Below are 15,287 nucleotides of genomic sequence, written 5' to 3'. Positions count from 1 at the left end.
CTCCGCGTTGGGCTCCTTGCTCAACAGAGAGTCTGCTTCTCCCTCCTCCTCTGCCCCTCTCCCCGCTTGCGCCCTTTCTTTTTCTCTCAAATAGAATCTTTTTAAAAAATAAAGAAAACCAAGTTTTTCTGCAGTAACAATGTACTGCAGGATGTAACCATGAAGCATCTGAGCTAAAAGGTCTCATACCTCTCTGACTAGACTGTATATTGCCTCAAGAGTCAACTCGGTCCAAACAGGAATGCACTACGTCCCCACAGTGTAAAGAATACTACAGGCTGGAAACCCACATTTACTGCTGTTGAATTTCTCCGTTTTGTCCTCTGACCCTCTCAAGGAGATCTGAAGGCACTCATTTTCTCACAGGTAAACAGGACCCAGGGTGTAGGTCGAGCCCTCCATTATCTCTCCCTTGAGGAGAACAGCCTCCGGCTTCTTTTAAAGTTTATGGAAAAGGTCTCTTCACAGGCTTGCCATATAAGCACAGTCATTTTCTTGATTTCTAAGCCTTGAACCCTCAAGAATGTTTATTTGCTCTTTCCCCTCATAAAAACAGTCCCCATTGCTTTGAGCTTTGTAAGAATATACATAATAATAAACACAATGCACCATAAATAGCATGGACATTCCAACCATGTCTAACAGAATTCCCTTTGGCATGCCTGGCACCGAGGTCTTCTGCAGAGCCAGGCGTCACCAGATTCGGTGATCAGAGTGATCCAGAAGTAAGAATCTCCCATATAGTCACAGCAAAATAGTGTCACAGACTGTACCTGAATGTGCGTGACATTTAGAAAACTCAGTATTTCAAAGGCCTAGTACACATAATCATCCCCAATTAAAACTTCACTGACATCAGCAAACTTTCCTTCTGCTTCAATTTAACCGATAACTTTTCCCCTGCTGACACATTTTCCCTGGATTAACCAAAGCGCACATCTGTGACACGTAGCCCTCTCCACAATCTTATGAAATAAGCGATATTATTCCAATTATTTGAAAAGATTTTATTTCTTTATTTGAGAGGGAGAGAGAGAGTGACCAAGGGAAAGCAGGAGCAACGGGAAGGGCAGAGGGAGAGGGAGGAGCCGACTCCCTGCTGAGTCACAGCCCAATTCACCAGGACCCCGGGATCATGACCTGACCTGAAGGCAGACATTTAAGGACTGAGGCACCCAGTGCCCCAGTATTATTCCAATTTTATCAGGGAAAAAACTCTGAAGGCTTAAATAATTTGCCTAGATCACATGGTTAGGAAGTGGCAAAAGCAGGGAGGCAAAACTCAGGATTTCCAAATGATTCTATTTCATTCCCAGATTTTGCTATTTCCTCCAAATCTCCTAGATGGTGTTCTGCCATTCTCTGGTGGCTCAGAGGCCATGAGGAGCAGTCTTCTGTCCCTTAATTTCTCACTGCCATGTCCAACCCTTTCACTCAGCATCCCCTCCTCTGTGCACACTAGACTCCTACTCACCCAGCCCCTCCCCCGTCACCTCTGGCTCAGCGACAGGCTGCTCTTCACCTTGGCACCTGACACCTGCCTCTCAGCATTTCTTACTCTCTGGCTTTGCCAGCATCTTGGGGGACTCAATAGTATGGGATCTTAGCCTCTTCTTCCTGAGGTTCCCTCACTCCCAAATAACCTTTTTTCTTATCCTTTGGGAATCTACCCTTCATTCCTCCTTAGGTCCTCTCGCCCAGAGCTGGAAGGCCCTTTGTGATCCGGGCTTATTGTTCCCTCTTTTCTGCTGCTTCCCTACTTCCATTGATTGTGTTCTTTGCTCACATTCTGGTTGTCAGCCTGAGGCAAATTAGCAGCCTAGGCTGCCAATCTTTTAACTTCATAATCCTAAAATATGTCCTAAACATGGAATGGAACAGAGAAGGACGCACAGAATGGAGGTTGCTGATGACAGGAAAGGAGAGGTTACACGTAGCGGTGACCAAAGCCAGCAAGAAGGTGGATGGCTGTGGTCAGAGAGCACCAGGGCTTCCAACGGTGGCTTTCAAAGTAATGGATCTCCAGTCATCCTCATGAGCCAACCCTGTCCTGTGCCAGCAGTGACTAGCAGGAAGAAAGGGGCAGCTGTGTCTATGCTTGGAGGGTAGTAGGCTACAAATGACATTAATGGACCAGAGAGAGTGATCAACAGGAATCCAAACTGGCCGTCCAGCGCAGAAGGCATGATGACCACAATGACCAGGAGTGTGGTGCTCCGTGGAGATACTTGGAAGCCATGGGGCGGCCACTGGTGGTCTGTAGTCACGTGGGACCAGGGCTTGGGTTATTCCATTTGGATACTGGTGGGAAAGGTGCTCTCCAAAAAGGGCTAGCGAATGTGGGTACGCAAGGTAATGCGTAATGCATTAATATTTGTTATCCTTCTCTTGGCTTTCCTCTATTCTACCATTATCAGATTAAGAGCCTAAAATATTTTTATCACATTATTCTCTCTCTTAATACTGCATCAGTCCAAATGCCTCAGCTAATAGAAAAGATTAGCTGAAAATCTACCTCTCCAGTCTTTTTTTTTTTTTTTAAGATTTTATTTACTAAATGTCAGAGAGAGAGAGAGAGAGAGAGAGAGAGAACACAAGCAGGGAGAGCACCAGGGGGCAGAGGGAGAAGCTGAGCAGGGAGCCCAATGTGGAATTCAATCCCAGGACCCTGGGATCATGACCTGAGCTGAAGGCAGATGCTTAACTGACTGCGCTACCCAGGTATCCCTACCTCCCCAGTCTTCTTTCTAGGTCTTATTTCATTGACTTTCTAAATTCCCTCTCCTTTCCTTCCTCCCTCCCTCCCTTCCTCTTTTCCTCCCTTCCTTTCTTTTTCTTCCCTTTCTCTCTCTTTTTTTTCAAATTAAGGGTGATTTTGTTCTTCATGCCATTCCATTCAAACACCCATGTTCCTAAGGATTTCATGTTCTAAATTGCTTTTACATAATGTCACTTTTGATTTTTAAATTAAAGACACACATAACTGTCAACTAGAACTTATCAACATGAGAAATATGACACTTATTTCACTATAACAACATAATTTCACTTAAAACAAATTAACTTGAGGTTCTATTTGGACTGCACGTTCTCATGGACAACGTTGGGAGAGTGATATATATACGACGTTTGGCAGCTTTCTGAAGCACTAAAATTAGCTAAGGATCCCCATTTCCTACCTTCTTGGCCCCCTGGGGGTCTGTGGGTGTCAGACTGGGAATCAGACCCTGCATGAACTCTTCTCCAGGCAGATTTATCTCATTTCCTGGCCCCACCTCTGTGTTTCATGGTATGCTTTTCCTTTCTGAGCCCTATCTCAAGATTCACTTTCTCCCAGGACTGATCTGCTGACTTCCTCAGTCCCCAGTAATCCCACTACCCACTGAACTCACATATCACAATTTTTTTTTTCCAATTTATTTATTTTCAGAAAAACAGTATTCATTATTTTTTCACCACACCCAGTGCTCCATGCAAGCTGTGCCCTCTATAATACCCACCACCTGGTACCCCAACCTCCCACCCCCCCGCCACTTCAAACCCCTCAGATTGTTTTTCAGAGTCCATAGTCTCTCATGGTTCATCTCCCCTTCCAATTTACCCAAAAGCACATACCCTCCCCAATGTCCATAACCCTACCTCCCTTCTCCCAACCCCCCTCCCCCCAGCAACCCACAGTTTGTTTCGTGAGATTAAGAGTCACTTATGGTTTGTCTCCCTCCCTATCCCATCTTGTTTCATGGATTCTTCTCCTACCCACTTAAGCCCCCATGTTGCATTACCACTCCCTCATATCAGGGAGATCATATGACATATCACAATTTTTGTGCCATTAGTTTGTACAGTTTCAGGCCTTGGATTGCCAGTTACCTTATGTGCTTCTGTATTTGCTTCTACATTGGATTTTAAGCCCCCTTGAACATGGGGAGAAAAACATACACTTTTTAAATTCCTCCTTGTTTATACATAGTACCTAGAATAATGCCTCATTTAGTAAATATTTGTCAATTTTTAATAATCATTCTTTTTTTTTTTTAAGGAATCATGACAAAGGATTACCATCAATTTAATCAAATACACCCACAGTTCTCACCTGGCCAGCAAGTCAATGAGTTCAAGTTTTGACATCCCATCAGGAAGCAGTCGGGGGATAGCAGCAACACAGGTCCTGAAAAGATCTATTTTTGGCTTTCTCTCACCCCTAGAATTTGAAAACAAACATAGGATAAAGGCTACAAAAGTTTTTTAAAAAAATCAATCAAATATGTGAAAAAAAACTAGAATCGACGCCTTCTGAATCACTGCATGGTGTTTGCTGTATATTATTCTCAAAGTTTATGACCTTTAGAACAATGGCCAGTTCTAAGAGAATGTATAGAGATTTGAATCTTAGAGGTATATATCCAAAGGGAGAAATGCCAGTGTCAACAGTATTCTACCATACAGTTTGCCATTCAGCCAGTTTCCCTGGGGTTTGGTCCCTATGGACTGCACTTAAACCACTGAATTCACTGACATGCCTAAATGCACCCGCGGGGGACAAATACAGTGCACTCATTCCTACACTCAGCATTTAAAAATAGGATTTTAGTGGATACAAGGAATGGTGCCTCTAACAAGCATGACATCTGGAAGCTTCTCTCCCTAGTGAGTTATGCTTGTCCTCTGGAGTCCCTGCTGTCATTTAAAAAATTAAGTGCTTCCAAAAATAAGTCTTTCATAATGTCAAGTAAAATCCTGAAATGTATATAGTTATGCACACAATTCTGAGTTTTAAAATTATTCTGATGAGCCTGACCTCTACGGAGATTCCTTCCCTCTTTTCATCGCCTTGGGAATATGAATGCTTGAAGCCAAGATAATTAATATCTTGTACATTCTATTGTAAAATCTGAACGACCGCTACATTTTATGACAAATCGTTTCGATTTTTAGTTGTTCAAATAGGTAACTGATCCTTAACCACATATTTTATTAAGAAAAATTACACTATGCATTATATCCTTCCAAGAACCTAAGTGGTGAAATATAACAACATATTTAAATTCTGATAATTCAGTCTTCTGAGAATAAATATAAAACTGTCATGAAATTAACGCTATTGTAGGACACAAAGACAATGATGAAAATGCAAAGTAGGATAAAGTCATTCTTTCTTGGAATAGTAACTGTGGTCAGAATAGAAACACAGCAATTGGAATCTGCCCTCTCCATAACCAGATGGCAATTCTGCTTTTTAGCATGGTTTTGTTTAACTTTGTTAGGAATGCATCAAAACTGCTTATGTGAAAAATAACACATATATGTTGACTTCTCAAATACTCTGTTTTTGCAGAAAGTTATAGGATTATCTTCTCTCCTTTTCCATAGTCCTTTTGGCATGGAGTGCACGAGGACTGGAGAAGGGACCATTGCACACTGGTTTATAATCAGCTGAAGAAACGAGAGGTTTTCAGGTGACACCCCAAATAGCTGTACGGAGTTAGAACCTAGGGATGGCTCCTAATTGTTCATTTGCAACATGGTGAGTCATTTAAATAGTTCTCCTAGCTTGCTCACCAGATGCTTTAAGCAGCTGGCATTATTTGTTGGAAAACAGGTGACCCCATTGACCTGAATTTGTAAGGCAAATTCCGCCAGGCTTCCAGGCTGATAAAATGAGCCTAGATTAGAAACTCTCATGGGTGCATTATTTCCTTTTACTACTGTAGTCCTTGCCCTTTGGGTTTTAACGATTTATTTATTTATCTTAGAGAGAGAGTGTGTGTGCATATGAACAGGTGGGGGACGAGTAGAGGGAGAGAGAAAATCTCAAGTAGACTCCCCGCTGAGTGCAGAGTTGCAGGCATAGCTTGATCTTATAACCCTGAGATCATGAGTCAGACACTTAACTGAGTCACCCAGGCTCTCCTCTCTGGGCTTTTATAGGAAGTGAACCCCCAATAGCAGAGTTTTTATGAACAGATACTGTTATTATTTGCTAGCATGTGCCACAAAGGGGATGAAGAATGGAAATGGTGCAACCATAAAATGCTAACATTCAAGTTTATATCCTAAGCAGGATATGGGAAAGTGAAGGATTGACTATCAACTCCAAAGATGATTTCCGTTAGCATGGTGTGGACCTCAACTGTCTCCTCCCAAATGCTTATGATTCTCTAATGTTTCTTTTTGTCTTTGGGAAATGTAGCAATGAGTTATTCTCCACTCAGACATCCACCTTAAAATGTAGCAAGGAAAGTATTCCTAGTCCCATTGGGGGGTCTTAAGATGAATAGGAAAAAGTAAAGAATCGTCTTAGAAAAAGTTCAAGGTATTGGTTAAAATTAAAAAAAAAAAGTACGAATATATTGTTTTGGTCCTGACCCTATTGTATGACCTCTTTTTTTCCCCATTTTTAAAAATTATTTTTATTAACATATAATGTATTATTTACCCCAGGGCTACAAGTCTGTGAATCATCAGGCTTACACATTTCACAGCACTCACCATAGCACATACTCTCCCCAACTACCATAACTCTCCATAACCCAACTACCCTCTCATATGATCTCTTGATCGTAAATATCGTTTTCCTTTAAAAGCCTTTCTTTACTAATTTTAGGGGAAACAACTATAATGCAGAAGTTTTAAAAACATTTCTTATATTTTTTACATTATCAGTTGAAAATTGCTTTAGTATTAGTATTTAGTATTAGTATGTACTAATGGTGTTAAAATTTGATTGACAATCTGGCAATATGTGAGGTAAGAACTGGAGATGGAGACAATACATATAATGTTATTCATCTTTGTCAACTTTAATTTTTGTGATTTATTTAAATGTGATCATTTAAAGCAAATGAGTGGCAAGCTGCAGGATAATATGCATTGTAAAATCCCATTTTTGCACAACAAATGCATATGTACATATATTTGTGTACAAATATTGTGTATATATATTGTGTACTCATATTGTGACAAAGGGAAAATTCTGGAAGGAATCACACTGAGTCAAGGAATAGTCGCAGATATCAAGTGGACCTCTGAGGAGGGGGTTTACCTTTTAATTTTATATACCGCTAAATGAGCATTTAAAATAATTTTGTATGTTTTACTTTGTCTTATCATGTATTATTGCATAATACTTCATTTTTCACACGCTGCCATTGTAATAAAAATACACACCCACAATATGAATTTCCCTGTATAGGAACAACCTTTCAACTAACTGTGGTTTTTGGAACCGGAGATGCTGAGGAACAAAGGAAAGTTTCCCCATTACATTTTAGGAAAATTATGCCACAGGAGCCGAATATAACTTAATTCATAGTTCAACAATAAAGTCTGAAGTCTTTTAAAACGTAAACTTATCACCTAATCCTAGTTCTTGCCATCATTAATCAAAAACAGCAAATTCAAGTTATATGAGTCTCTTCTGCAGAGCTCTAATTACAAAGCTACATCTTAGATTTTGGCTAATAATATCTGATTTCTACATTCAAAACTACAATTTTTTTTCTTTTTAAGATCCAGTATTGCTATGACACGGTTGCATAGAGATTATTAGGCACATTTAACTCTCACAGTTCAGGAACAGTCACTAGACACAAGCGAATTTGATTTATAAAGATGGAATGTCTGTAAAGTGGGGAAATCACCATAGCACACAGTTTGTGATAGAGCTCAGGAGCAAAATCTCCCTTCTGGAAAGTGTGGACCAGTGAAAGAGACTTGGGGTCCATTTTCTAACTTACTGGCCCAATGGTACTTGAGACATATGTGAAATAGATCAATCTCAGGTTTGACCTTATTTTTTGAGTTAGTCAAATACTGTCAAAGGACATTTTTACTATCCTTAATACTTCATAGAACTCTGATGCTAGGAAGAGGAGAACAAATACAGAATATGTGGGAAGAATAAATGAGAAAAATCTCTGCTGGTACATTCTGGCTAATTAACAACATAGTCCTCACTGTACTCACGTGATCATGTCTTCGGGTTCTTTGTTTAGCATCTGAACATTCGTTAGCATCATACACCTTCCTACTTCTTTATCAAGGTGCCTTAAAATGTTGTCCACGGCTTTTCGTACTTGAGAGTAATATAGTGACATGCCTGGAAAACGTGCATTGTAGTTACATCTTTGACTAAATCCATCAAGGAATGAAATCCTAGTTTGTTCATTCTTTATGACATGTTTTTACCGAAGACCATCTATGGGTCAATGACTTCATTAAGCAGATCCTAATTCAATCCCTTTTCCATAGAACTCTTAGCATAGTGTCCTGGACTTGGTAGATATGCACCAAATAATCACTTGAATTTAATAAATAGAAATTCTAATTCTTCAGAGGGAAAATTTTTCTAGAAGAGTTAAAACGAAGAGGAAATAAAAAGGTTGACTTTAGAATTTTTATGTTTTTGAGTAGTACAAGAAAATTCACCACCGTTATTGATTATATAAATAAAAATTAATTCTCATTTGGGGTTCAGATTATAATAACTATTATTCTCTGAAACATATGTGTGGATGTTTTTTACTAAGATAAAAATGACTTCACAGAATAAATTTTAAAATGAAGGAAAATATATTTTAGTTATAGTATTTTTACTGTTCTCATTAATTACAGTGTCAATGTTCTATTATGAAAGACATGTATAGCCTATGTAGTTCACATGCATATATGCATTTTATATATTTATGTGTGTAATACAAATGAAAAACAAATTGTTCTGTATTTAAAATTTGTACTCCAATGAAATAATTGTTAATGATTATTTCTCATCCATTAAATCTGTCTGAACTCATTTGAGCATTTCCTAATTAAAGATAAATATTTTAAAGTGAAGAAGTCTCCTCAAATTTCCCTAGGGTCTTTGACATAAAAATTATTTTAACAAAGGTTGTAGTAGGTTTCTAAATTCAGGGATTCAACAAGGAAGAAATCATCTCTTTGGATTAAAATAGCTGAACTAAAAAAAAAAAAATAATCTCATGTAGGCTAAACCCACAATATAACCTGGAGTGTGTGGGATCTGGAATGTTTAAAACACAGATTAAACTAATTTTGCTGAAAAAAAAAAAAAAAGGAAAGGAACTATAAAAAATGAACAAACTAACAAATGAATATTTATATGGTTGCTTTATAAACAGGATTATCTACCAAAGGATACAGATGGCTTAGAAATTTACTGTAAAATGTAGATAATCAATATTAGGAATTTGAAAAGACCAAAGATAAAAGTCTAACATTTAAATGGCAAAATGTTTACCAGGAAGTTCCAGGAAGTTTAAAGGGCAGTAAAACAAAGCACAGCATGAATCAATCAAAACAATGTTGGAATGTCCTACCAGTTACTGCTATTAAATTTTTTTAACAATGTATCTCACTGAGAGTAATGATCCTCTGGTCATTATAAGAACTTCACAAGGCCCAGCTCTAACACAACTTTGAGACCCACCTATCATTTTGGCTTCTTCTTCAGTTAGCGTTTTACTCAAATACGTTTTCTTCACTCTCAATGTGTTTCCTGAAGGGAGAACAGCTCCTGTCACTGGCATGGGAGGCTCACCATCTTTCTGCTGCAAGCTATCCGCTATTACTAAGAAGGCCCGTAAACCAATGTTCATTCTCTGTAAGAGATAATGTGTTCACAATAAAAAGAAAAACCCAATTATTATAGTTGCATTAAACAATCAGTCTTTGAGAGAACTCAGCACGGCTTGCTATCTACATTAGTATGAGAAAGTGATTTAAAAGGCAAAAGACTTTAGGTCAAACCTATGAAACCTACGAACCTAAAATTATGTTTCTGTCACTGTTTGTTGGCACACCACTAGAAAACCAGCAGAAAGATTTTTGCTCTACTTGGAGGGTATATGTTTGAGATGATCATACTCATGCTGTTTTGGTGCACCTCAAAGGGAAAGGCAGCCATCTTCTGGAGCAGCTGCAGCTAAAGTAAACAGGTAAACTAGGGACTCATATGTCTCCAGGATGGAGAGAGATGCCACATGTGTTAATTCACAAAGACAGAATAAAAACAACAGGAATTCCAACTGTGAAAATCACATAACACAGACGGTCTGCTCTGAATTGCGGGATGATGACTCTTGATTCAAAAAGACTGGTAAGTTTGAAAATGAATTTTAAAAATTCCATGCCGCTGAACTTGTTACTGATAAAACACATGGGCTTAAAAGAAGAAATGCCATTCTGAACCAGATCATTATCTTCCTCTGGCTCAGGTAAGGGATAATACTGGCTCTGAAAGATGACTCAGTGAGATAGTTGCTACCAGTAACAATGTCTTAAAATGTCAGAAGGTACTAAAACATCTGTATTTCCTTAAACAGCCATGTGTAACACATTTATACTCATATTTTCATCAAGTAATATGTGAAAACATATTATAGGAAGTAATAAGTTTCCAAAGTAGGCTCCTATCTAAAGCAGAAAATAAAACTTATTACTATCAACAAGATAATCTACTGAGTCCCTAAAAGGTATCCAGAATTGTTCATTAACTCTTATTTTTAAAATAGCCTTGCTAGGAATGTATAATTATTCCCATTTGTCAGGTGAAGTAGGTAGAAAGCCAAACGTCCAAGTCAGGTTTGTCCAAGCTGTCTATTTTGTGGTATATAATTATATTCTTTAACAAAAAATAATGTTCTATTCATTTTGAAACTGTTCAGGCCCCAAGGAAAGATGATATTTCAGCTAGGACTTGAACATTTGTACTGATGCAATGTGTACTTTCTGATTTCATAGCCTTTAATAATATTCTCTCCCTAGTTTCTAGAATGAAAGAGCACTAACTTTAAAATAATTAACTGGGCATGAAAGTCCATTCATTTCCTCATTTATTTTAGTAGTTCATGAAATGCGTTCTAGGCTTGTGTATTCTTCTCAAGACATAGCACTGTTTTGGGTGAGGAAGTAGAATGTTCAACTCAGGAAAGGCAATATCAGTAGAAGAGCCATGGATTGACGTAAATGGTCAAGCCTCAATTATTTGCAAGTGGTATAACCAGTTTATGAACCACCCCAGCCAGTTGTCTCAGCTTTCCTTCTCTCAGGATAACACTAAGTGCAGAAGTAATTGGGATAGTTTGGGACACATATTTTTTTACTTCATTTCATAAACAATTCCTTTTTGTATTTTATATAGTTCTGCATTGTACTGCTCCCTTGTTTTTTTTTTTTAAATATTTTATTTATTTAACAGAGAGAGATCACCAGTAGACAGAGGCAGGTGGAGAGAAAGGAGGAAGCAGGCTCCCTGCTTAGCAGAGAGCCCGATGCAGGGCTCAATCCCAGGCTGGGATCATGACCCAAGCCGAAGGCAGCAGCTCAACCCACTGAGCCACCCAGGTGCCCCTGTACTGCTCCCTTTTTATTATCTGTCTGGTCTTAAGAAATTATGTAACTTTCTGAAGTCCAAGTTTCAGCTTCCTCTCTGTAAAAGGAGGGTAATAATACCTATTGATCATACAGGGCTATGGTGAAGATTAATGCTCTTGCTGGTAATTATATATTTGTAGGTTAGAATCTCTATTTTTTATTATTTTTATTTATTATTATTATTTTTTAATTTATTTGAGAGAGACAGCATGAGAAAGGGGAGGGTCAGAGGGAGAGGCAGACTCCCTGCTGAGCGGGGAGCCCTATGCGGGACTCTTTCCTGGTATTCCAGGATCATGACTTAACCTAAAGGCAGTGGCTTAACCAACTAAACTACCCAGGTGTCTCTAGAATCTCTCAAGTTTATTGAGACATAATTCACACAGAGTAACACACACTTTTTTGTTGTTGTTGTATGGTTCTTTGAATTCTGAGGAACCTATATGGTCAGGTAAAACTGCCGTCAAAGTCAAGATATAAAATTATTTCCAATATCCCAGAAAGTTCCCTTGTGCCTCTTTATAGTCAGTGGACACCCCCACAACCCAGCATCTGACAATCGTTGTCTAATTTCTGCCTGATAGTTTTGCCTTTTCCAGAACGGAATCAAACAGTACATAGCCATTGTGTTTTGCTTCTTTCATTTAATGTCAAGCTTTTGAGATGCTGTTGCAAAATCCTGTGTGTCCCTGTTCACTGCTGAATAGTATTCCACTGTATTAAGGATGTCTGACTTGTTATGCACTTACTAGTTGTTGAATGTTAATTCCTCTCCTAATTTTAGTGGCTGTCACTAAGTTGCTATAAATATTCATACACACCCTTTTGGACTTTTGGAGTTTTAATATCTCCAGGATAAATACCTTGGGCTATAAAAGTTGGATCCTATGGTAAGTAAGTGTATATTTAACCTTAAAGGAAATTTCCAAACTGTTTTCTAAAATGATTGTGTATTTTTAATTCTCACCAAAGTAGTATGAAATTCCAAATGCTCTAAATCCTTCTCAGTACATCTCACTGTGGTTTTAACTTGCATTTCCCCAATGGTTAACAATGTGGAACATCTTTTCATAAGTTTTTCGTTCATTTGTATTTCTTCTTTGGGGAACAGGCTCTTCATTTCACCCATTTTAAAAACTGGGTTGTTTATTTTTCCACTGTTGAATTGTAAGAGGTCTTCATATTCTGGGTACAAATGCCTTACCAATATGTGTTTTACAAGTATTTTTGCCCAGTCAGTGGCTCTATGCTTTAATAACAGTATTTATTAAAATGCAGACATTTTTAATTTTGATGATGTTTATCAATTTTTCTCATTTGTAATTTATGATTTTTATGTCCTAAGAAACTCTTACCCAACCAAAGTCACAAAGATTTTTACCCTCTGTTTTCTTCTAGAAGATTTACAATGTTGGATTCTATCTTTAGGTTTATGATTCATTTTGACTTAATTTTTGCTCACTGTGCAAATCATGGGCTGAATTTCATTATTTTGCAAGTGGATATCCAATGGTCCAGCACCATTCATTGAAAAGACTACACTTTATTCATTGAAACAACTTGAAAATGTTGTTGAAAATAAACTCACCATCTATGCATGGATCTTTTTCTGGATTCTCTATTCTGTTCCATTGGTCTTTACATTCACTCTTCTGCCAGAATGATACTACTATAGCTTTATAGTAAATTTTGAAACCAGGACATGCTAGTCCTCCAATTTTCTTTTTTTTCTGAATTATGTTGGTTATTCTAGCTCCTGATAGTTTCCACATAACTTTTAGAATGATTTTATTGATTTCTACAAAAAATGCTATAGGGATTTTAATTGGGATTATTATTGGCATTAGAGTTTAATACATAGATTAATTTGGGGACAACTGAGCTTTTTGCAATCTTAAATATTTCAGTCTACAAACAGTATTTCTCTCAATTTATTTTGGTTGTCTATGATTTTTCTCAAAGTTTTTTAGTTTTCAGTATATAAACCTTACACATAATTTGTTAAATTTATTGAGTTTTTGTTTTCATTGATATTGTAAGTTGTTCAATTTCTACTTTTCATTACCATAATATAAAAATACATTGTTTTTATATATTTATCTTTTTTTTTTTTTTTTTCAAGTAGGCTCCACACACAACATCACAACCCTGAGATCAAGAGTCGCATGTTGTTTTGACTGAGCCAGCTTGGAAGTCCCTATATACTTATCTTGTAACCTACAAACTTTTTAAAATGATTTGTTAATTATTGTTTTCGGTAGATTCTTTGATATTTTCTACATAGGCAATCATGTTGTTGGTGAATAAAGAGTTTTATTTCTTCATTCCCATTCCATATGCCCTTTATTTCTTCTTTTTGCCTCTGAGACTCACTAGGATCCCAGGTCCATGTTATTTTAGGTCAAGGCAAGAATGAGAGAAATGGATGACCTAGAAACTTCTCACAGATGAGTAAATTCTTATGATGAGGAGGATGCATATAGGAAACCATCTTAGTCTGAACTAAAATGAGACATGTAACTGGAAATTATTTAACTGAAAAATGGTGGGACACTATATATATAGACTTTGTAGTAAGAGAATCCTTTACATTTCCAGACCTTGTTCCACAAACTATTTCCAAAATATTATTTAAGACACAAATTGCATATATCCCTTGAAAAGCTGTGCCCTAAAACATACTGGATCAAGTGTGTGAGTCTGCTTTATAGACTATTCTCCCCCTTGTGTGTGTTATTGAGGGGGGTCATAAATATGCTTTTAAGCTTCTAATTACCAACTACTGATAAACTCTCCCATAACCCTATAAGCTCAAGAGAAATGGAAAAAGATACTCAAACATCTTTTTGTAGTTTTGAACATTAAAACCCCCAAATTTCCAACTGTTCTGCACAAAGAGGGTATCTAATCACTGACTGAAGAGTTTGAGGGAAGAACAAAGGGTAAGTTTTATACATGGCGATAATGATGGTAGCTTTTAATATGTTATTTTTAGACCAATAATCTGAAAATTCTGAGGACTGTTGAAGACAGTAAAGCTCTGACTCCTGAGAAGTGAAAAATATTTCGGGAAACTTCCCCAGCCAGACAAGGCTCATTACCACAGGGTCCTGGGTCTTATTGCAGCCCAAATGCCCTGGATTTTGTCCCTCTCCCCTTAGCCTACTGACTCTGGCTGCAGCCATTTCATAAGGCTGCTATATCTTTGGACATCAGACAAAAACTCCCAGACTTCCATTTGCGGGCTCCTCTATGTATTCCTAGATACATGGCAACCTTAGCACCAAGAAGAGAATACAGACTGTTGTAGGAAGAAGCATAGGGAAATCAGGAGGCCTGGTTCATTTTTCTGCTAACCAGCTGCTGATTTTGAATCTCTATCCTACTGACAAAATGAACAAGCCAGACAATATCACAGTGATGAGAGGAACATTCTTTAAAACAATAACAATAATAACAACAAAACTTCTATGGTTTGTTTTTGTTTTGTTTTGTTTTTGGCTTAAGAGTTTGTCATGTCACAATATCATAAGTATTCCATGAGGTGATGTAGAAAATTATTTTGTTCATTCTATTGGCAAAAAAGCTAAAGTTCAGAGAGCTATATGTCATATAGCTAGTAAAAGTGGTAGAGCCTGTGTCAAGTATAAATCTAATACTGCTGTCTTCTGGTTCAGTGTTCTTTCTACAGTATCATAGGGAAAGGATTGCAAAGAGGCAGCTTGCCAGGCACAGTTCTGTTGGCACACAGTGTTGGATAAAGATAATATGGTCTGTATATACAATGGACTATTACTCAGCCATCAAAAAGGATGACTACCCAACTTTTACATCAACGTGGAAGGGACTGGAGGAGATTATGCTAAGTGAAATAAGTAAAACAGATAAAGTCAATT

The 15,287-nt window shown here is 37.6% G+C and overlaps 1 protein-coding gene across 7 annotated transcripts in view; it reads right to left on the bottom strand.

Annotated features, from left to right (window-relative positions):
* FRY (FRY microtubule binding protein) overlaps nucleotides 1-15,287 on the bottom strand; it is a 349,740-nt gene that overhangs the window by 130,050 nt on the left and 204,403 nt on the right. For all 7 annotated transcript variants that reach the window (XM_044249549.1, XM_044249551.1, XM_044249550.1 and 4 more), the window contains exons 15-17: nucleotides 9,446-9,617; nucleotides 7,966-8,098; nucleotides 4,094-4,201 (exon numbers count right to left, since the gene is read on the bottom strand). In XM_044249549.1, coding sequence (XP_044105484.1) covers nucleotides 4,094-4,201; nucleotides 7,966-8,098; nucleotides 9,446-9,617 — 413 coding nt within the window. The remainder of the gene's footprint in view (nucleotides 1-4,093; nucleotides 4,202-7,965; nucleotides 8,099-9,445; nucleotides 9,618-15,287) is intronic.

This window comes from Neovison vison, chromosome 5, assembly GCF_020171115.1.
Source record: "Neovison vison isolate M4711 chromosome 5, ASM_NN_V1, whole genome shotgun sequence".
Taxonomy (NCBI): domain Eukaryota; kingdom Metazoa; phylum Chordata; class Mammalia; order Carnivora; family Mustelidae; genus Neogale; species Neogale vison.
The sequence above is the reverse complement of the archived record's forward strand: the minus strand, read 5'-3'. Positions and strand labels throughout refer to the sequence as shown.